Source organism: Onychostruthus taczanowskii, unplaced genomic scaffold (genome assembly GCF_017590055.1).
Source record: "Onychostruthus taczanowskii isolate IOZ18803 unplaced genomic scaffold, ASM1759005v1 scaffold22, whole genome shotgun sequence".
Lineage (NCBI taxonomy): Eukaryota > Metazoa > Chordata > Aves > Passeriformes > Passeridae > Onychostruthus > Onychostruthus taczanowskii.
The window spans coordinates 276,613-298,892 of record NW_024499462.1 but is presented as its reverse complement, the minus strand read 5'-3'; the positions used below and the strand labels follow the sequence as shown (position 1 = coordinate 298,892).

At 45.6% G+C, this 22,280-nt stretch overlaps 1 protein-coding gene across 5 annotated transcripts in view; it reads left to right on the top strand.

Annotated features, from left to right (window-relative positions):
- The first annotated feature begins 1,622 nt into the window (after positions 1 to 1,622).
- Positions 1,623 to 22,280, top strand: part of MICU1 (mitochondrial calcium uptake 1) — an 88,045-nt gene continuing 67,387 nt past the window's right edge. For 3 of the 5 annotated variants that reach the window (XM_041404811.1, XM_041404810.1, XM_041404807.1), the window contains exons 1-4: positions 1,623 to 1,691; positions 2,755 to 2,833; positions 12,376 to 12,537; positions 20,747 to 20,924. In XM_041404811.1, coding sequence (XP_041260745.1) covers positions 12,377 to 12,537; positions 20,747 to 20,924 — 339 coding nt within the window. In that variant the 5' untranslated portion in view covers positions 1,623 to 1,691; positions 2,755 to 2,833; position 12,376. The other 2 variants (XM_041404808.1, XM_041404809.1) reach the window with 2 other exon arrangements.

Below are 22,280 nucleotides of genomic sequence, written 5' to 3'. Positions count from 1 at the left end.
AATCCCTGCAGCGTTCCCACTTTGGGAGGGCAGTGTCAGGATTCAGCAGCCTCCTGGATTCCTCAAGAGCAATCACTGTCTATTTATGCCTCTGGAAAATGTGTTTTTTAATGGGGGGTACATTAAAGCCTGAGGAGAGCCAGCCCAAGAGGCATCTGGAAGCAACTAAAATTAAAATAGCTAAAATTAGCCTCCTCAGCAGTGAGTCCTCCCTCCGATCTGGATGCCGAGGTGCACATGACCCAGGCGTGCCTTTCTCACTTTCCCTTCCTGCTGCCATCCCATTCCTGGGCCACTGGGCAAGGCCACAGCTGCTACCACACCTACCCATGGCCCCGGAGAAGGAAGGAATTCCTCCCTCTGAGGGTGGGCAGGCCCTGGCACAGGGTGCCCAGAGCAGCTGTGGCCGCCCCTGGATCCCTGGCAGTGCCCAAGGCCGGGTTGGATGGGGCTTGGAGCAGCCTGGGATGGTGCAAGATGTCCCTGTCTACAGCAGAACAAAATGATCTTTAAGATCCCTTCCAACCCCTTAACATTCTATGATTATATGGATACATAAAAGCCCCTGAGACCCCATATACCTCTCTTTCAGGCCTTATACACAAGCCCTTCAGCCCTGCTAACCAGGACCTATAGAGACACCCCTTGTACAGTGCACACAAGCCTTTCAGGACCTGCACATAAACCCCTCAGACCCTACAGACAGGCCATGCAGGACCTATAAATATGCTCCTTGTACACTGTATACAGGCCTTGAAGGACCTACAGGTATGGGCCCCTGAGACCCTATATACAGACCTTTCAGAGCATATATATATATATATATATATATATATATATATTTATATATACCCCATAGATAGGCCCCTGAGACCCTACATACAGACCTTTCAGAGCATATATATATGTATATATATATATATCCCATAGATAGGCCCCCGAGACTCTATATACAGACCTTTCAGAATACATATAAATATAGACACATGTATATAGGCTCCTCAGATGCTATCTACAGGCCTTCCAGAGCCTCTGTCTACCTGTCTATCTATCTGGGCCCCTGACACACTACATACAGACCTCTCAGAACCTATAAATAGATATGGGCCCCTCAGAACCTATACACGGAGCCTCTATCTGTGTATCTGGGCCTCTAAGACCCTATATACAAAGCTTTCAGACTATCTATCTACCTATAGATAGGTGGGACCCTCAGACCTTATATACAGACCTCACAGAACCCATATATATATATATATATATATATATATATATATATACACACATACATATATATACACACACACATATATATATACATACATACATACACACACACACATATATATAGACCCCTGAGACCCTATATACAGGCCTTCAAGTATGTCTAAGCCCCTGAGGCCCCACACACTCTCTTTCAGGCCCTATACTCAATCCCCTCAGCCCTTATACACAGGACCCGCAGGAACACTCACCACACGCTGTATAAAAGCCTCTCTTGACCTACACAAAGAGGTTTCTGAACCCCTACACACGCACGGACTCCCCCAAAACCCGCGGCGACCCCGGCGCCCGGCAGGCGCCGAGGCCACGCCCACTACGATGTAACCACGCCCACCTCGTCACAGACCACGCCCCCGTTCCCCGTCCCCGGAAGCGCGCGCGGCGGGCGGGGCGGTGGCGGGGTTGAGGTGAGTGGGGTCCTGAGGGGGCCGGAGGTGGCGGAGAGGGGATGGCTCGGGAGTCCATGGTCTTGGGGCTGGTGGGAGCCTGAGCTGTAATGGATGCTAGAGCCCGGAACTGGGCGGGGGGGTTCCCAAGGCACGGGGAAGTTGAAGGCCCCGGAATATGGGGCCAGAGGTCTGAGGGGAGTCCCGGGGGCTGAGCAGGGTCCGGGGACTCAGGAGGAGTCGCAGGCCCCGGGAATAGCAGGGTCCTGCCTCCCGGAGCTGAGGGACTCCAAGGCCCCGGGAGTGAGAGGCCCTGGGTGCCGGAGCTAAGGGGTCCCAGGCCCCGGAGCTGGGACAGAGCTGCTGCCAGGGAAAACCAGCTTTTCCGGGACACACGGGGCTCGGGATTCCCTGTTCCTCTGGCTTCTCCATCCCGGCGTCCCGCAGTGACTCCGTGCCTTCCCCCGGGACATGACCCCGGGCAGCTCCCCCCGTGCGAGCCGCTGCCTCGGGGCCGCGTTCTTGCTGCGGTGCCCGGGCTGCGTGAGTTACCGCCGTGTGTTAGAGCTCGCGTCAAACCACTTCGTCTTGACAGAGGTTCCTTAAAGCTTTAACTCCGCCGAATGGCCCCAGCTGTGTTTGATGTGCAGTTTGTGTCGGAAAACCTTTAGGGTGAATTTGAGTTAATGTACTGCTCAGAGCACAGAAATGCCTGATGTTTAGCACAACATGATTTATGTGTTCTGTACTTGGCGGTAGTTTAATGAGCTGCTTGGGAAAGATGGTAAATCTGACTGTGCTTAGTGGGGTCTGGGGGGGTGGGAAGGTCAAATCAGGCAGGAATTTTGAAGGTTTCTCCTTTAGAATCATCATTGCCAGCTCGGGCTTGAGTTAAAGGCCTGGCTTATCTTTAATTCCTTTATTCAGCTGTTGACCATTTTCCTCCTCCTGGCTTTTTTTGGCTCAGTCTGAGATGCATTTCCTGAGGTCGATAGGTGTGAGCGCTGCAGGGCATGGCTGCCAGGAGAGAAACTGGGTGCAGCACAAAGTTATGATATTTATTATGTTTCTTTCTCATTTTTAGAACAGGCCCCAGCTGAGGAATACTTCCCTGTGTTCCCTGTGGCCTCTTGACCTGCAGACTGGGAGCAAATACAGTACAGGTGAGGATGGTGTTGCTGAGTGCTGGGCTGTGCAGCTCCCTGCTCTCAGGTGCTTTAACTGGTGAATTCATCATTTGGCTGATTAATATACCTTGTGTAGAATTATTCTTGTCCTTGAGCGTTCTCTTAGGGCTTTTCTCAAAGCTGTAAGAAAATGAGTTGCCTTTTTTTGCAGTGTACAGAGTTGTGCTGACATTCCTGGTGCAAGTTCTTGGGCACACTGAGCCCTGGAAGAAGTTTGTCTGCCTGGAGCTTTCTGTCAAGCCAACCTCAGCTGTTCCACCACTTTCATAAAATGTAAAAAAACTCTCAACACAAAAAAAAAAAAAAAACCACCTGAAGTGGTCTCTCAAAATGTGTTTGAACATTGGGAGGTATAAAAAAAGCCCCAACAAAAATATAACTAGAGCTAATAAAAGGTACTGAAACAATGTATTTATCCATCTGGAGCACCAGAGCATTTAATGGCTTCCCACTGCTGGAGGGCTGAGTTAGATGGGATAAAGGGAAGGAATTGTTCCCTGTGAGGGTGGGCTGTCCCTGGCACAGGGTGCCCAGAGCAGCTGTGGCTGTCCCTGGATCCCTGGCAGTGCCCAAGGCCTGGCTGGATGAGCCTTGGAGCCACCTGGGATGGTGCAAGGTGTTTACAGTGAATCTTAAGCTCATGTATTAGCTCAGCCCTCTTTATTTCCTTGTGGAAGTGGCTTGCTCTCCCAATGACCCATTTTCTGCAGCAACTTTTGTGGTATTCCTTAATGCTTTCCTGAACCAAGGAAGCTGAAATGCCATGCCCTGGAGGAAAAAGAATGGTGTGCCTTGATTCCATCATTACTGTCTGCCTGCTGGGGACCCTCTGGAGTGCCCTGTGTGTCACTTCCCCTGCAGGTTCCTGGCTAAGCTCATGGCAGAGTTTGAGAAGAGATGATCCCCTTGTCCTCAGGCTGCAAGACCTGCTGATCATTTGAAGCAGCAGCTCAGAAATGTTACTTTTTTCAGGTGGTAGTTGAGGGAGCCATCAGCTTGTTTAGATCTGGAATGTGGCAATAACCGTTTTTATTTGGTTGAGCAAAATAAGTTCTGTAGCAATCATATTAAGTTTGTTATAAAAACAAACTTAATTGTTTTGTGCTGTTGCAGTTGGTGCAGTAACACTTCCACAAGTGAGCTGGGATATGGAAATACTTGTTTTTTTCTTCCCAAGTTCCCAGTTGACATATTGGGGCCCAATATTTTAACTCAGCTCAGTGCAGGGGGGCTGAGGATGCTTGGGTACAACAATAAAAATAACCTTAATTTTATTAGTTCCAGGTGCTGTGATTTCCTGTCGGGATGCTGAAGGGGTGCCAGTGAAAAAGTGTCTTGGTGTAGGTGTGACTTTGGGTGGGATGGTGTAATTTGGGATAATTTAGCAGGAAACAGTTATTCAGGGTTTTTGGGTGTTGTACACCTTTGAGATGAATATTACCTTTCTTTTTTGAACTGAATTGCTCTAAGAAGAGCGTGGTACAAATGGTGTGGCTCCCTCTTAAACACAGAATCATGGAAAGGCTGTTAACAATCATTCAGTTCCACCCTTGCCATGGGTAGGAACATCTTCCATCATTCCATGTGGCTCCAAGCCCTGTCCAACCTGGCCTTGGGCACTGCCAGGGATGCAGGGGCAGCCACAGCTGCTCTGGGCACCCTGTGCCAGGGCCTGCCCACCCTGCCAGGGAACAATTCCTTCCCAATGTCCATCCATCCCTGCCCTCTGGCAGTGGGAAGCCATTCCCCCTTGTGTTTTTGCTCCATGTCCTTGTCCAAAATCATTCTGCAGCTCTTTTGTTGGTACTGAAAGGCTGAGGATGAATATTTATCTTTAGGGTGATGCATTTGACACTTCAAGTAAAAATTACACAGACTGATAGCAGAAAGTGAGTAGAGCCTAAGGCACTTTGTCTCCCTAAGCACACACCATCCAAAACCTGTGGCAGCCTCACCTCTTAGTTTTAGATTTAAGACACTTTAAAAGAGCAAAAACAGACTGTTAGATCATGAATTGTTTTACTGTGGCTTCTGTGGACTTACCTGAAAAGTCCTTGTGTAGTAAATCCTGGGTTCTGTTTGTCTCCTGCCCTGTCTGTGAGTGCAGTGACTTGTTTTTCCCCAGGGAAACTTGCTGTGGAGTTTGCTTCTGTGCATTCTGCATTTAACCTCTCTTGAGAGCAGCTTTTAATTGTAGTCCCACCATGTGAAGAGCTCCTTGTCTGTGGCTGTGGGGCAGGACAAGGTTGGAAGAACCAAAGCACTGGTGGTTGTAACTGGGAGTTTTGCTCTGAGGCTAGCACAAGGTTTGGGTTGGGGATTTTTTTCTGAGTCTCCAAGATCTTTCAAGCTGAAATTCCTAGTTGTTTCTCTTACTTTAGCTCTGTGACATGGAATCTGAGATCCTCATGTAGACAACAAGAAAGAAGGTCATGGTTTGAGAAGAGTTGCAGCTGACCTGTGCTTGAAACATGAGCCCTGGGAATCTGTGTGGCTCCAGAATTCGTGGCCTGTCTGTGGTGCAGACAAAGCTGCTGTGCTGACACACGCCAGCCCCAGTGTCTGTGAGGACCAGCTGTGCTCTGTAGCACCACTTGAATCTCTGTGCTTTCTTTTGTTTGGTGCGAACTTCTCGCCTCTGGCATTTTTGCCTCAGGAGCTAGAAGAGCAGTGGGGTTTTTGTCACAAAAATCCCAGTTGTACAGACCTAAGGTGTGCTGCCTGCCTGCCCACCTTGGATGGAGCCAAGTGCTTGCTGCTGGCTTTTTCCTGCTGAAACCCAGCTCTTCAGGCTGTGTTCTAAAAGCACAAGGCACTAGCCTGGCTTATCCATCTTCTTTTTTCCTCTCTGAAATTCCAAGCTATCCAACAATGTGTTGCTTGAATAGAAACTGCAGTGATTCAGATCTGCTTTTCCTTTTTGGGGGGAAAACAATGCTGTACTCTTTTCCTGATTTGCCAAATGATCTCCATCTGGTAGATGAAACACAGGTGCTTTTGTTTTTTGTTTGTTTCAGTAAGTTTTTAATTTAAATTTCTTTGTATAGAAAAGAAAGCCACCAAAGCATAACTCTTCGGCCAGGAAGAAGCATTTTCTTAAGGAGGATGTGGCTGTAGGTGATGTTTCTGTTTAAAAGGCAACTTCAGCCAGGGAGGAATTACCACATTGTGACATTCAGGTTCTTGGGGGGTTCACAAATCTTTTTCATCCTTGTCAGAGAGGAGTTCAGACTTCACCATATCAAATTCTGAGACAATCCTCTGTCTGTCACCCTTCAAAAAACCTTTGTCTCTTTCTGGAGCTGGAATTGTATCTGCACGTAACTCAAACCTGCCAAACTGCCACCTTGTCAGCCTAGGGAGGCTTTTGCTTTGTTCTAAGTTTTTCTTTTCCAGAATTAATTTTTATGCTTATTCATTAGGAGTTAACACTGGTTTTCTTGGAGCCAAATAAGCCATAAACATTTCTTGAATGTGACTACTCTGAGATACTTTTTGTTTCTTGTGAGGTACATGCAGGTGGATGACCGTTGGATGGAGCTTCAAGGAGAGTCTCTCCATTCTGTGGAAAAGTTAGGAATTCTCAGAGAAATCATGCCCTATGGGCACAGATTGTGCAAGGCAAGTTAAATGAGTCAGGCCATTAAGCAGATGCATTCCTGCTGGCTGTAACTTTTTATAGGAGAAGGCAGACACATTATGTTTTCTACCCCTCTGCCAACAGTTCTTTGGTGATCCTTTACTCCTCAAATCAGTATGGAAATACCTGTGCTCTGGTGCACCTGCTGGAGTGGCTGGTTTGCAAAGGCAGCCTGATTATTTGAGAATAGCAACTGGAAAAAGAAAATTTCACACTACTGAGTAGGGTAGAAATAGCTTGTGAAGCAGGATTGTTATCCTCAATAAGGGGTGAGAAGTTTTTCGGTTGGTTTTTGTTTTTACAGCTCTTCTGAGTTACCTCTGACATCTCTGGAGGTGTTTTTAGGGAGCTTTTCGTGGTTGGGGTTTACTGTAATGATTTCTAGGTAGACAAGCTCAAGGAATGTGCTGCATTTTGAGTGGAGGAAGGGAAGGGAAGCTTGAACCAGGAAAAAGCAGCATTTGGCATTTGTTTCTGTGCAAGTTTCTAGCTGCCTCCTAGAAACCTACAGTGCATTGCTGGAGTCTGACAGTCTGAAGTAGCAAGGAAATAGTGCAGCCTTGCTGGGGGTGCTATTTTCAGTGCTGCTGCAACAGATGGGCCCAGTTTACTCTGTTTGGGTACACTCATTTTTCATTTGTGTCTCCAGAGCTGTGCTTCATGGTGGCTGCATCCATCCACTCTCAGATCCTCTGGCGACTCAGCTTGCCGGTGAAATTTGGGGTTGCTGTTGAGTTTACAAAGTTTCTTCTGCCAGTTCAGTGGCACCAGAGTCTTTCCCCAACATGTAAACACTCCTGTCTCCCTTTCAAGGGAAGCCCAAGCCAGCTACTGCCCTACATCCTTATAAATAATCCAGCTGCAATTTCTAAAAATGCTTTATTAAAGCTGAATCTAAAAGCTTTTATGTTTGCAATGCATCATCTTCTCTCCTTATCCCTGAAAATCAGTGCAATTATTTGGCAGAATAAAGCAGCTCACGAGGGGAGGGATGTCGCTGATCATCCCTGAGCCATGGCTGGGTGTAGTTTCAGAGCTGTGGAGCTGGGGATTGGTCATTTCCAGGGCTGAGGATTTTAGGAAGAGGTGAAACTTTATTGCAATGACAGTTAAAAAGAAATTGCTGGGCCAAGGCTTAGGTTTCTGCATTGATTGATACTTGGTAGACTCTACATCCATTTGAATCATGCTCTGAAACAAATGTGGTTCCTCTCCAGCAAAATTAATGGGATCAAGTATTGCCCCAATCTCCTACCCGAGGACAAATTACTTTTGGTGCTAGATTTCATTTTCCCAAAACTGATTTATGTGTCTTGGTAGGCTAATAACTTCTTCAGTAAGGTGTGAAATCCTTTCTCTCAAAATTGTGCTCGGCAAGCTGAAAACTTGGAAGGGAAAAGAGCAGGAATTGTTGGGTCTGTCTTGGAAATGGGGGAAAGAGGGGATCCAGGTGTTTCATTAGCTGGAATGCACCTCCTGGCACCCTTTCAGGAGTTATTCTTCTACAAATTACATGGAATAACAGAATGGTTCCCCTTGGAAAGGACCATCCAGTGCCAGCCCCTGCCATGGGCAGAGGCACCTTTCACTATCCCAGGCTGCTCCAAGCCCTGTCCAACCTGGCCTTGGGCACTGTCAGGGATCCAGGGGCAGCCACAGCTGCTCTGGGAAGGAGAAGTCGTAACTGATTTTGGTGGAAGTTTGAAGCTATGAGGTTTTCTTTCCCCCTGGTTTATGAATCTCAGTGTTAATGGTGAAACATCTCTCCTGATTGCTTCATCCTTTCCCTTGCATATTGACTTTTCCTTTCCATTTGATTTGTTGTGCTTTTTTTCCCCATTTTAATTCTTCTTTACCCTCTTCCCAATCCTCTCAAGGAGATGGAGACAGGAGAGCTGGGAGCTGTTACCCTCACTCTTCTGCTGTTGGCTGTGGCTTCATTGAGCAGGGCTGAGGGATAATTGACAGTCAGGGGCTGAGATTGGAACAGGTGAGGAATTTTCCTACAGCATCTGTTGGGTCAGGATGTCTTGATGTGCTCTGGCAACGTCAAACTTGGCTTTTTAATAAACACACAGCTCCAGAAAGCTCTTTGAGTTCTTAGTGACTCCATCTCAGCCAGTCTCTGCAGGAGTTTTTATGCCTAAATAGTGCCTCCTAAATACAATTTTTTTTTCAGAAATCTTCCTGCATAGCAGGAAGTATATTTAAATTTAAAATTGACATTCTGCAGCAATTCGTGGGCTTACCATGTCCCAGTAAAATTCTTCAAATAAGTGCCTGTGACCCCTTCTGTGACGAAAAATTAAACCCATTGGCTTCTTGAATTACTGTTCTCCCTCTCACATGCTTGTGCTGCCAAGGCCAGCTTTGACATCAAAATGCTGCTTCGAGTGTTTTATCAGCTCTGAATCCCCAAAAGGTCTGCAGAAAGTTCAGTGCTGGGGGGTACCCGAGTGTGGGAAGTCCCTTTTCCCCAGGCTGAGCTGCTTAGTGCTTTCAGTCTTGGAATCATGAGCTAATTAGGGGGCTGGAAAAACAGGAACAAGTCTTTTTCTTCTCTCCTTTTGATATCAGAAAAGGGATGCAAGAGTTGGGATCTTCCAATTCTTTTCTGCACTGGAAAAATCTGGGCTTGGAAAGGCCAGGGATGGACAGCTTGTCTCAGTTTCCTTGGAGAGCAGATTGGGAGACAGAGGGTCATTGTTTGGGGAAATCAAATACCCACATCTAGCCAGAACTGATGCAACTGTTGAAATAATGTTGCATTTCTTCTTTTCACCTGACCTGGGTGGTCTCAGTTTGAATGGAGCCTGTTTTGGGTTGGAAGTGGTGTTTTCCTAGTGGGTTTGAGTCTCTCTGTTGATTCTTCTTCTTTGAAAAATCCACCTATGAATTGTGGCATAAATAAAAGTAGATGGGTCGTTCTGTTCTGGAAAAAAAAGCCCCAACTGTTTCATTTGTCCAAGGATATTGATTCAACCTCTGGAAGTAGCTACAGAGCTGTTCTGAGCAAGAATTTAAGGTAAGCTTGGCTTATCTGTTGGAAACATAAATACAATCTGCAGATTTCCTTGTAGCTGTAGTGCTAGAACATCATGATGACTCCAGAATAATGAAAATAAGCAAACATAAAATCTAAGTGTTTGGGTTTTTTTTTCCTCTGAGCTACTTTGTTGTATCCTATAAAAAAATATTTTATTGTAGTAAATCATTCAAGAATTGGGATTGCTTCTTATTGTAAGCTGTAATCACATCAGTTGATGGGAGTTTTATACTTGATCTCAGTTTTATTCCTTGCCCTACTCAGACTGTGGTATTGAGTTTTTTGTTGCTTCACAGGGCAAGATGCTTATTTTTAGTCTTTCAAAAAGTGAGCATCAGCTTTCTCAAGTGAACTTGACTTCAGTGCCTGGAGTTTTTAAACAAATACACCAAATATCATGGCACTTCTGATTTAAAAAAAGAAAATTGTGAGAGATTGTGGAAATTGCAGATGGAAAATTCAGCTTCCAAAGGGATTTTTTTAATTGCTGTGACATAAGGATGCTCTTTATTTTAGGGCAGTTGTGAGAAATGGCTGCTTTCAGATTTCTCAGGCAGTTGCTACCGAGTGAACACTCTGGGTAAACATCCCAGCAGAATCAAGGATGGAGATTGCTTGGACAAAGCAGATAATTTAGTGTTTCTTAAGGCTCAGGCAGAGTAAACATTTATGCAGTACTAAAGCAAACCATCAGAAATGCTGTAAAAAAATCTCTTCAAGCTCTCAAGTGAATGCTGGGGGGTTTAATTTTCATTTTGGTTGGTTAAATGATACTGGCAATACTTCCCTTATCCAATACATGTTAGGAATATAAAGCTGTAATTAGGATGGGGAACCCTAGAAAGGGCAAGGATAGCTCCTTGGGGAAAGGAACACATGCAGATTTTCCGCTGCATATGGAACAGAAATTCATCCCTGGAGATGAAATGGGAACATCAGGTTTGTGTAGAGTGGAAAATATAATTTTAAATTTGAAATCAGAGTTGTTTTTCATAACCATCTCGTTGTTCAGAGCTGGAGAGGATTGGAGGATCAGTGCTGCTAGCTGGCTGCATTCTATTAACATTTGAATTTTAAACCTGTTTATTTGAAAAGGAATAAACAAAGCCATAATGCCAATCTTAATAGGAGCACAGATGAATATCAAAGGGATGCTGTTTGGATGGATTCACTGTGAGCACTGAAATTGGTGGTGTTTGCCCATAAACCAGGGTGGGGATGGATGGGCAGCCAGTGGCTTTGCCACCTCCACCATCTCTTGTGCTCCATCCCACCTCCCTTGTCCCAGGACTGGGCAAAAGTCTGAATCTGATAGGGAAAAAACCCACTGTTGAGGGATTTGTTAATGATTTTTCATTGCTTTTTTAGTGTGCTGTGAAGTCTTCAGGGCCTTCTTCCCTACCTCTTGCCTTAAAAGATACTGAGCTCCAGCCCTCAGAATTATCTGCTGAATATTTGATGTGATTTCCCTCCCTCCTCCTCTGTTCCCATCCCAAACTGTGCATCCCTCCATTGTGGAATCCTGACCTGCAGCAAGTGGCACTGATCTATCCAGCTCTGCAGTGGGAATGGCCTAACACACCACACACCTGAGAGGTGTTTGCACAGACAGGTCCCAGGATCCTCATTTTTGGAAGTGAATGGTTTAGCAGAATGGTGTGGTGGCATCCTGTGTTGCAGAAGCAAATAGAAAACAACAGTTGTGGCTTTATTTTTGTATTCTGTGGTTATTCACTACCTGGGAATATGTGAGTAGAATGGGGAATAAAAGGAAAAATTAGGCTGCTGCTCCTCTGCTCTGTGGTTTTTTTGGGAATTCCTTTACCATTCTGTTCCCAATTCTAAGGCTGACCTTGTGAATGAAAAAATTGCATTTGCCTCAGAAATGAAACCTTTATTTCACAAGAACACACAGCAGATTTTCTTTTCCAAGGCAGCATTTACCCTTTGCCTTCAATCCTGTGAGCCACCAAAATTGCTTTGCCTCCTGCAGCTGGTGTGTGATGAGGTGGCGTTTCTGTGGTTCCTTTTCTTCTCTTGTAATTATGTTTAGATTTGTAGCTCTGCTTTCCCATTTGTCTCTGTTCTGTTGGACATGTAATGGGGTATGGATTGTATTTTATAAGTTTTGACACTTTGAAATTTGTCCTGTACTTACAGTTGCATATAAATGTTTTGCTCCAGGCTAGCTAAAAAAAGGGATTGAAGAGCAGTAGGGTTTTCTTAGGAAAATTTAAATGTGTGGGTTGGGTTTTGTTTGATAGGTTTTCTTGTTATTTGGCTAAATTTGCCTTTTAAAATGCAGCTGTGACTTTGCTTCTGGCCAAATGCCTCTTACCTGCTGTAGTTGTTTATCAGGTCTGCCTGCCATCTTGCATGCCTTGGAAATTGAGAGATGGGCTGCAGATATTTCATGGAATTATGGAACGGTTTGGGTTGGGGACCTTTCAGATCATCGAGTTCCAACCCTTTGCCGGGCAGGGACACCTTCCCTAAACCAGGTTGCTCCAGGACTCATCCAGCCTGGCTTTGAACATTTGCAGGGATGTGGAGTCCACAGTCCCGCAGTCAAGCTGCGATTCCCTCTTGCTGAGGGTTTTGGGGAAAGGCTGAGGAATTGGAATAACGCTGACAAGCGGTTGGATGTGACAGCCAGGTGTGTGCCAATAGCTAACACTCACAGGTATTTAACCTGTTTGTTAGGCAGATTATGTGCCTCTTTCAGAACAGGTAATAAACACCCGTGAGTTATTCTGTGAAGCCTTTCCTCTTTAGGACAGGCAGCACTTGGAAGCTCGGTTGTTTTGCTAAAGCAGCGCTCTCACCCCGCAGGATGTTCCGGCTGCGCTTCCTGCCCGCGGCCGCGGGGCTGGCGGCGGTGGCGCGGCGTTACCGTGGGACGGCCCCGCACCTCGGCTCCCGGCGTAGGCTCCTGGTGGCGGCGTTCCTCGGGACCTCCGCGGCCACAGCGAGCGCCAGATTCCTTTGGCAGAGGTAATAGATGGATTTCTAATGTCTTTCCTGTTCCTGGTAAGTACCTGCGGCGCTCCTGCTTGTCCTGCTGCTGCTGCATGGAAGGAAGGTTGGTGAAGGGCTTGGAACACAAGAACTGTGAGGAAGCACTGAGGGAGCTGGGGGTGTTCAGCTTGGAGAAAAGGAGACTCAGGGGTGACCTTATCACTCTCTACAGCTCCTGAAAGGTGCCTGTGCTCAGCTGGGGTTGGTCTCTTTCTCCTGACAGCACTGACAGAGGACACAGTCCCAAGCTGCACCAAGGGAAATATAGGTTGGATATTAGGAAAAAGTTTTTTACAGGAAGGGTGATAAAGAACTGGAATGGTCTGCCAGGGGAGGTGGTGGAGTCACCATCCCTGGATGTGTTTAAAACAGACTGGATGTGGCACTGGGAGCCAGGGTTTAGTTGAGGGGTTAAGGCTGGGTTGGCTCAGTCTTGGAGGTCTCTTCCAACCCAACCCAGTGACTCTGTGAATGGCTGTGGGTGATTCCCTGAGGAGCTGCTTTGCTGCTGGCAGTGCTCAGGGATGCAGCAGAGCTCGGGGTGAGGCGTTGTCTCACAGGGCTCTTTCATGTGGTTTCCTGCCTGCCTGGTGGTTTGTGGTGGTGTGAAGACAGAAATCATCACTTTCACAGCTTGTGATTGAAACAGCACATCTGGGTGGGGTTTGCGCCCCTCTTTTTTTTTTTGCGTAGTCTGCTGGCTGCTTGATGTATAAAATGCAGCAGAGGAGCAGAAGTGGACAGTTTGGGTGGGAAGGTAGCACACACAGGATTTATATGCATTTTCAGGGTCAGAGCCTTAGGACACCTCATGGGTTCGGAGGCTCAAAGCTCTTTCCTGTAACTGAGCTGAAAAGGGATGTTTGGGCTTTCCTGAGGTGACTCTCACTGAGCCCTGGGGCTGTGCCATGTTTGAAGTAAAACAGGGACTCCCTTCTTTTCCATCGAGTGGGAGCAGTGTGGCACCAGCAGTCACTCGAGCACATGACTGCAATTAGACTCTAAAAATAAAGTATTTGCTGAAAGCCTGTGTTCTTTTCATTCTAATACTCAAATGATTTGTTGCTGGCTTTCTGCTCACCTGTGGCTAGAAGGCCTTAGTTTTAATGCAGTGGGAGAAAGGTGATGGGAATTGTTCTGGCTGGTCCTTTGAGCTGTCAAAGCTGGCTCTCTGCAAAGAGGAGCTGCTTAGTGGAGAAAGAACACTGTGATCCAGCACAGTGTCATTTTGTGCTGCATTTTGGTAATGATCTGCACTGATGCAGTCAGTGCCTCTGAGGGAATGGCCAGGATAACTCCCCTTTTCCAGCAGGGAAGAGTGGGGTTTTTCCACTTCAAACCTTATCCTCAACATGATCAGAAAGTCAGTAGGACATCATGTCCTATGTAAAGCTGTCCCAGAGACAGAGTTGATGTCTCCCTTCTGTAGCAGGTTCCTCTGCATTTAAAACTAGCTAAATTTTCGAGTGCTGGTGTTGCTTTTATCAGGAGGATGGTGCTTGTGCTATGTGGTCAGCGAGAGATTTTTGGCTCCTGGAGTACTTTGCTGTTCCTTGGAGGCCCTTGGGCAACTTTCTCTGCTGAGAGCACTGATAGAAATCAGTCAGTGAGACACAGCTCTCATCATTCTGGAGAAGCTGACTTGCTGTTATTACTTGTTTTGCCTTTCCTTGCTCTGTCTCCTTCATCTTTTATAAATTTATAAAGCACTAAATAGAATTGTACAGACTTTCAAGTATTCCTTTCCTATCTGAGCCATGAAATAAATCCTCAATGTCAGCAACTGTAAAATAAAAGTGCACCCAAGCTTACAATATTAATTTAATTACTTGGCATAAAGCTGCTGAATAAAACAAGGAACAAAACTGATATGTTTGATGTAGAAAATTCTTCATACTGACATCTGTGGAAGTTTCAAATGGACTTTCAAGTGGGCATTTTAGCCTTGTTTAAAGAAATAAGGGATGAAATTTAAGTTTCCTTTGTCTTTCTGACAATGGATATTAGGTGATCAGTAGAGTTTGAGAGTAGGTGAATAGAAAATGTTTGTAATGACATCCTCAGTTACTCAGGCAAGTGTGTCCCAAGTTAGTACAGGAAGTAGCAGTAAGTATAATTAATTAGTTCTAAGACATAAATATGTAAATATTTCTTTACGTTAAGGCACTGAAGATGTAACAAGCCAGATCAAGAAGCAATTGGAAATTTTAAGTTTCTTGGGCTAGATAAGTAGAAGATGATGGTGTGAAGAAAGGAATTTGCAGGTGCAGTCTGAAACCAGCGTATTTCAGGTGGATTCTGTAGGGTGTGCTCTGAGCAGCAGCAGAAGCAAGCGCTGGGGTAAGGAAGCTCACACAAAGTCAGAGAAGAAATCAAGGAGTGAAAAGATAGATATGGAAAAATCCTGTGGTTGTATGATGCAAGGTAGACTTAATTGTGTCTTCCTAAGATGGGAGGTGGGTTGGTGGGATCTTTCTTTGGTCCATTGCAGGTAAGTGCTGGTCTTGTTGCCTTCCCTGCCCTCTGGGAAGTCCTGCTGCCTGCTTTTGGGGAATGTATCTCCTTTAAATTTTTATACAACAGGAGTAGCTCATGCTGCTCAGTTTTCCTGTGGCAAGGAGTACTTGAGCAGTGCAAATAGCTGAGCTTAGAAGACTAATGAAGTTTACCCTTTCTCAGCAATAACTTAAACTCTGAGGATTTCCAGCTGGCAAGAGAAGCAATTAAGTATCTGGGCATTGGCATAATGAACTGAATTAATTGAAATTAATCTTGGTGCAATCACTGGCTACTCTAAATGAGGCACTAATATATGAGAAGTACTAAACCTCCCAGTTTGTAAAAATAATCTGTTACTGATCCTGGTGTAAAACTTGTGCTTTCTTTTTCCAGATATCCATTTGAAATGGCTGTAGATCTGTTCTTCTTGTCACAACCCTTTTTGGCTGAATCTGTGGGCCTCTGAAAGCACTTAAATTGGCAATTTGGTGCTGAAGCTTGTTAATCAGTCTAACATGGAGTGAAGTAAGGGAGCAAAGGTACCTTTGGGGGCACAGAGTGACCTCTGTAAGCAGAGTCTTACCAGTGCTCTTCCTGACACACTGAAAATTCTTAGTTAATGATCTTTTTCTTATCCTGTGAATAAATTAGTGGTAAGAATAAGGGAAGACACCTGTGTTGCTCTGGAAATTGCTGCCTCAGACATGGATCTTGTTGGAGCCAGTCCAGGAGAGGCCATGGAGCTGCTCCCAGGGCTGGAGCCCCTCTGCTCCAGAGCCAGGCTGGGAGAGCTCACCTGCAGATTGGGGTGGGGAACTTGGAGCCCTTTCCAGTGCTTAACAGGGCTCTAGGAGAGCTGGGGACAAGGACTTGGGAATGGCTTCCCACTGCCAGAGGACAGGATTAGTTTGGATATTGGGAAAGAATTGCTCTCTTTGGGGGTGGGGTGGCCCTGGCACAGGGTGCCCAGAGAAGCTGCGGCTGCCTGGAGGTGTCCAAGGCCAGGCTGGACAGGGCTTGGAGCAGTCTGGGCTAGTGGGAGGTGTCCCTGCCCGTGGCAGGGGGTGGCACTGGAGGGGCTTTAAGGTTCCTTCCAAATCAAACTGTTTTGGGATTCTGTAACTCTGTCTAAGAGTGCACTGATTTTTTGCACCAATGTCCCAGGGGCTTTAGAGTAATTTGCTTAGAATTCATTTTTAATGGGAGAATTGCTGGAAATATCTTATGCCAGCTGAAACAGAGACTTCAAAAATCTCTCTTGTAGTAAAACAAAGGAAACCACATAAATCATAGTCAAGAGGGGAGAAACCTGTTTTATAGCTATAGATCTGTCAGGTACAACTTAACCTAATGTATGGGAGAAAAGATGAAAAATTGGAGGTATTATTCATGTGAGTTTATTTTTAGAGTTCTCATGCATTTACATCTTGGGGGGATGGAGTGAGCTGATCTTTAAGGTCCCTTCCAACCCAAACCATTTTGTGATTCTATGCTTTTTTAAATTCTTTGTGAGAGGTGATACACTCTAGAGACTCTGCTTGGGATTGCTGTGCTGAGGATTTTTTCCTAAGACTTCAAGACACATTGGTCTGGGAGTGGTGTCTTGAAAGAACACTGTGTTCTCTCCAGTGGCTTTTGGCTGAGTACTGGGGGCTTTTTTCCATGAACAATGGGGAAGGAAAGGATCAGATCCTGGGGGCACAGCCCTTACCCCACTGTGGTGAGCTCTGTTTACAAATGAAAGCAGCATCTTCTGGATTAAGAAATACCTGATTTATAGCTCACAGTGATATTGGGGTAATGTCAGGACACCACAGCATTAGGATGACTGCCTTTGTGAAGTTCTTGCCACAAGTTCATTGTGCCAATTTATGTTGGTGTATGTGAGACATGAGGTGGGAAGCAAAGTATTAAAGAGCCCTGTGAGTGTGGCAACACCCTGAAAAATTGGGTTGTGGCTCTTCATCCTCTCTGGTGAATTCCTTATTAAAGTTTCAGGTAACTAATTTAGGTGCTGAATATGTTTGAGCTAAGGATGAGCCAGAGCTCCTTGCTGAAAGTTCTCTGGAGGTTGCCTGTGTTTATGGAAGTCGTGTCCTGACTTGCTTTTGCATTACAGCATGAAAGCCCTGAAGTCTTAAGTGGCTTTTAAACCTCACTGGGATGTCCCCAGATGTTTACATACAGGGAGAATGGCAACTCTTAGTCAGCTGAGGAACACGTGTGTCAGGCAGGATTCCTTCCTCCTGCCTCTGGTTTGCTGACAGCATCTTTGCTGACTCCTGAGTGCCCATCTCTTACATTTCCTTCTGAGACTGAGCAATAGCTGATAGCTGAATACTTTGCTGCTGCCTTCAGGATTAGAATAACTGAGCACTGTTATCTCTGGCACAAAGTTTTGTGATTTTTTTTTCATGCTGTTCTGCTTCTGTCATTCAAAGAAGAAAAATACTTTCAAGTGAGGGGTTGTGATTCATTGGTAGACCTGCAACTTGGAGTGTTGTGCCAATGCCCAGTGTGAGTCCCAGCATCCTTCCTGCATGTATATCCTATGGTTGCATGTTTGTCTGTCTTAAAGAATGATTCCCTAAGAGAGAATGTATCATTGCAGGCCTCTGGTAGCTCAGTGTTTTGGGGGAAGATGAGGACTCTAATCTTACACTTGATTGTTGGCTTTCTCCAAGGATTCAAAGGAGATATTGCTAAGTGGGTGGGAAGTAGTCTTTTATTCAAATTCAGTTCACTGGAGGGAAAAAAAGTCTGAAGAGATCAGAATGGTTGAAGCATGGCAGTAGGGTTCAGCATCCAGGGCAGGCACACTCTGTGGGGAAAGGCTGGTGGCTGGTCTTGGCACACAGTGAAGGGAGGCTTTGTATTTTCATTTCCTTTTTTGTGCAGAAGCTGCAGCACCAGGAATTTCATTGGAAAGTCAGCCTCATCAAACAGGGGAGGAGAAGAGAGAGTCTTCACTTGCTGAGGGAATTCCAGCAGGGTGGATATTTCTGGAGCTATGAGCTTTCTTTTTCTCCAGCCATACTCTGACATCTGCACTGAAAGATTTTTTTTTTTTGTGTGATCTAGGTATGGAGGTTGCAGTTGTTGGAAGCCAAGGATTTCAGCAGAGGGTGGTAAAATACACAGAGAAGGTGCACGTAGAGAGCTGCTCCTTCAGTGGTTAATTCAGGAACAGCTGTTAAAACCTTGCTTGAGAAGCAGCCTACAGACTCTGCCTTTCTCCTCAGCTCCTTTTCCTGGATGCTGATCTGACTGTGGAGCAGAGTTAATTACCTGAATAAACCAGAGGGAGGAAAAAGCTGACTGTATTCAAACAGCCTCCGTCTGTATCGCTGGAGCAACTGATTTGACAGCCTGATGGATTGAAGGAATGCGTGGGATCTGCTGAAAAAGTTTGATTTTTCAATTTCATCTATCTCTTCCCTGGTCTGCTAGCTGTCAGTCAAGCATTACAGGAGGAAATCTCTCCTGATACAGCTATTCTCCAGCATGTTTCCTATGGAACACCTTAGTTGTGGAGATAAGCAATTGATTTCCTATTGCTTTTCTGTCCCTTTTCCCAAGAGGTTCCCTCAGAGCTACTAAAGATGGGTGTCCTGCCTGCACAAGGGCTTTCCATGTCAGTGCTGCTGGTGTAGCCTCAGCTGGCAGCTGCATTTTTCAGCCAAACCCACAGCTCCTCAAGGGTGTGCCAGTGCTGATTAAACTTTCAGGAAAGGCTTCAGGACAGGTGCCAGCATGGACTTCATGCTCTCCAAGAGAGATCAGCTGCAGGACTGTTCTGGGGAAAGAGTTTCCCTACCTTAAGATACTTGTGGAGGACCCAGGTTTGGATCCTGTCTCTTAAAGTTTGGTTCAGTGGAGACCATAAAGGTGGTGCTTTGCTGTAAGACTCACAAATACATACTGGCAAATTGAGACTCGGGGCCTTTTCAGAACAGGAGGTGTGTAAAACTCCATTTTAATATGAAAAGGCAGGATTAATACTGCTCTTCACTGAACACTTGTGTATTTTATTACATCAGACCCCTGTAATGGAGCTGTGTTCTGTCCCAGTGTGGACTAGAAACCTCAGAATCCCTGTCTGAGCTGATCCCTTCCAACCCAAACCATTCCATAAATGATGAAGTGTCTTCTTCCCACCAGTACTGTGGACGTTTGCAGTTCTTTAGCCCATTCCCATCTGTCTTGTACTGTGCTGTCAGTGAATTATTGGATGCTGATAAGGAGAGAGTTGTCTTTTATTTTGGTAGCATTTAATTTAATTGATGGATCACTTACTCTCATTTCTCCTTCTTGGAAGCTGATGTGCTGAGATTGCTGCAAGCTGTGGAAGGTGCCCCTGCCCATGGCAGGGGGTTGGAATGAGAGGATCTTTAAGGCCTCTTCCAACCCAAACCATTCCATGATTCTGTGATTCCTGGGGAGACAGACACAGACTCTCTTCTGTTAGTATAACATAGCACATCTGTGTTTTCCTGGAAACTGGTAGGATGAAGTATGTGTAGCCTTTTGTTTAGAACTTGGGAGACTTCAAAAATCTTGGTTTGTTTCTGTTTCTCTCCCAAGGCAGCCCTTTTAAAACAAACTCACACAGCTGTAAATGACCACATTCATAGCTCCAGGCAGTACCAGAGTGGCCAAGGAGCAGCACCTGTGTGTAAGCTCCATACCCTGTGATTAGTCCAAAATAAATCCCCAGGAATGCAAAGTAAAGGCAGATTTACTTAAAGTATGGGCAGGCTGGGATGTTTCCCTGAGCTGTTTGAGTCCTTTAGAAAGAGAAATAATTTGTCAATCTGTTGGCTTTGTTGCTTGCGACACGTTAAGGGATCCTCAGAGATTACCATTGCACTGATGTTAATGTGGTCTGAGCTCTGTCTGATTCTAAACTGCTTTACAAGTAAAGCATGGGAAAGCCAGAGCATTGTTGGGCTTAGGGATTTATCCTGCTTTTTATTTAATCATCCCATTGCCAGTTGCAGTTCTGCGAGTTGCTCCTGATTCCGAGTGATTTGAAGTGTTGAGTCTTGGTCTATGAACAGAGTTGACTGAAGATCTTTGTATTTGAACAGCAAGGGGAAAGGGGCCCTGGGCTCTGCCAGAGTTTTATTTGCACCTTGAGGACAAACAACTCCAGTTTTGTTGTCACAAATCCTGCAGCACTGGTGTTTAGAAGAGTCATTGGTGGAAGAAGGGGATAAAACAGCTTGTCAGCTGCTGAAGATAGAAAATAAATCAGCTGAGCTGAAACAAAAAGGTTGTTCATCCTGAATCCTGCAGTGCTGATGGTAAAACACATTTCTGTCACTTAATACATCTTTTTGGGGAAGCAGAGGTGGAATTTAGTGCTAGAGGAGGTATGATATGCCTTTCTCACAGTGTTTCTTGCATGTCTAGTTTTTGGGAGAGGGTGTCATAATTCACTGAGTGATTTGGACTGGGAAAACTTACTGTGGCCATTAGTCTGGGTTTTGATGTGGGGTGGAAATTTGATTACAGCAGGGGAAAGCACGCTGAATTCCAGGGGGATTGGTCACTTCTTGCTTTTGCTTTGCAGCCCTCCCCACTGAACTGTAACCAGTGCTGCACTCAGGTGCAGCCTGGCAGGACCGTTTTGTGGCACCCCTCAGTCACTTCCTAAACGGGTGTTTTCTTTTCCCTGGTACAGGGCCTATGCAGAAGACTCTGTCAGACATGGCCCGAGGGCAGAGCCAGGGGAGAAGATGAAGCACGAGGAGGAGGAGGAGAGCAGCAGCAGCGAGGGCAGGAGGGCAGTGGCGGCGGGCGATGAGGAGGCGCCGCCGGAAGGGAAGAAGAAGAAGCGCTCCGGGTTCAGGGACCGCAAGGTACCAAACCTGGGCATCTTGCAAGAGGGAAAACTTGCCCTGTACCTGTCTTTGTTTTCTGAGGGACCTCACTCTTTCGGGAGCCTACTTTCTCAGCATGTTGCCATGAGTTTCTGCAGGCTGAAATTTGTGTATTTGGAAAGCACAGAACACTGATCCTATGAAATGGAGACCTCTTTTCCCACCTCCACTTACGTGTCCAAGATAATCAAGGTTCCTGCACTGATGGCTGTGAGGATGGTGCATAGAAAGCAGGGAATTGGTGCCAAAGCTTTTAAACCATCTGGGATATTCAGCATGTGTGTCTCTGAGTCCATCCTTTTGCCTGTGAATATACACAGTGCATGTAGGAAGAAGTAGAGGGAGAATGTGGAAGGGAGGGTTGTAGGAAAGGTGTACGTTAATTCTTCATTTAATTATTCTGTGCAAATGTACTTGTTGAAATACAGGCTCAGTCCCCCTTCTTGGTTAGCCCTGGCTCTCTCTTGATGCTTCTGGCTATTTCATTTTCAGATCAAACACATTTTCAAGAGGAGGAAAACTTGAGTAATAAACTGTCTTGTTGGCTTGTGACCTTTCTTCACTCTTGGGGAGTTCCAGGAGCTTTGGGCACCTCAGAACTGACAAGCTTGGCACTATCTGAAACCACTGTTATTAAAGGATGTGTAATTTGATCTGACAGAGTCCTCTAACTGGGAGCTGGCAGACAGCAGTATTTTATTTTTTAAGCCCATCTGGATGTCAGTTTTATAGGGCTTTGTTGGATGATGTAATATCTTTGCAGCACCAAAGAGGGGAAAGGAATTGTGAAGAGTATCTACTCCCATTTTGTTATGACTTGCTTCTGATATTTATTTTTAAGCCTGTATTCTGGAGGGTGCATCTCATTAGCTGTTAAATTGTGGGTAGTCATATATAGTGGCTTAGCAGCTTCTCATGAAAAATTAAGAGCTGTTTCCTTTAGAGCTGCTGAATCATTTTGGTTCCTGGTCAGAAAAGATTACACAACTTGAGATTTCAAGTGCCCCGTGGTATTTGGGGCTCCAGACTCTCTCCTGTTGTGACATGTTGGTGGCAGCTCAGTGAGGTAGTAAGATACTGTGCTGAGATATTCAAAATTGTCCAGGAATGTGGGTTCTTGGAAGCTGCTAGTTTTCATGGCAGCTGGCTGTCAGGTGCTCTGACAACTTCAGCTCTTGCCAGTACCACTCAAGAAAAGCAGGTTAATGGTTTTTTCCAGTGTTAGCAGATGGAGGCAGGTTACAAAGATCAAACCACAGTCCACCTCCACCCACACTCTCACTTTTGAATACAGTGAGTGTAAAGATTGATTTTTGTCTGACGTGGCTGCTGGCT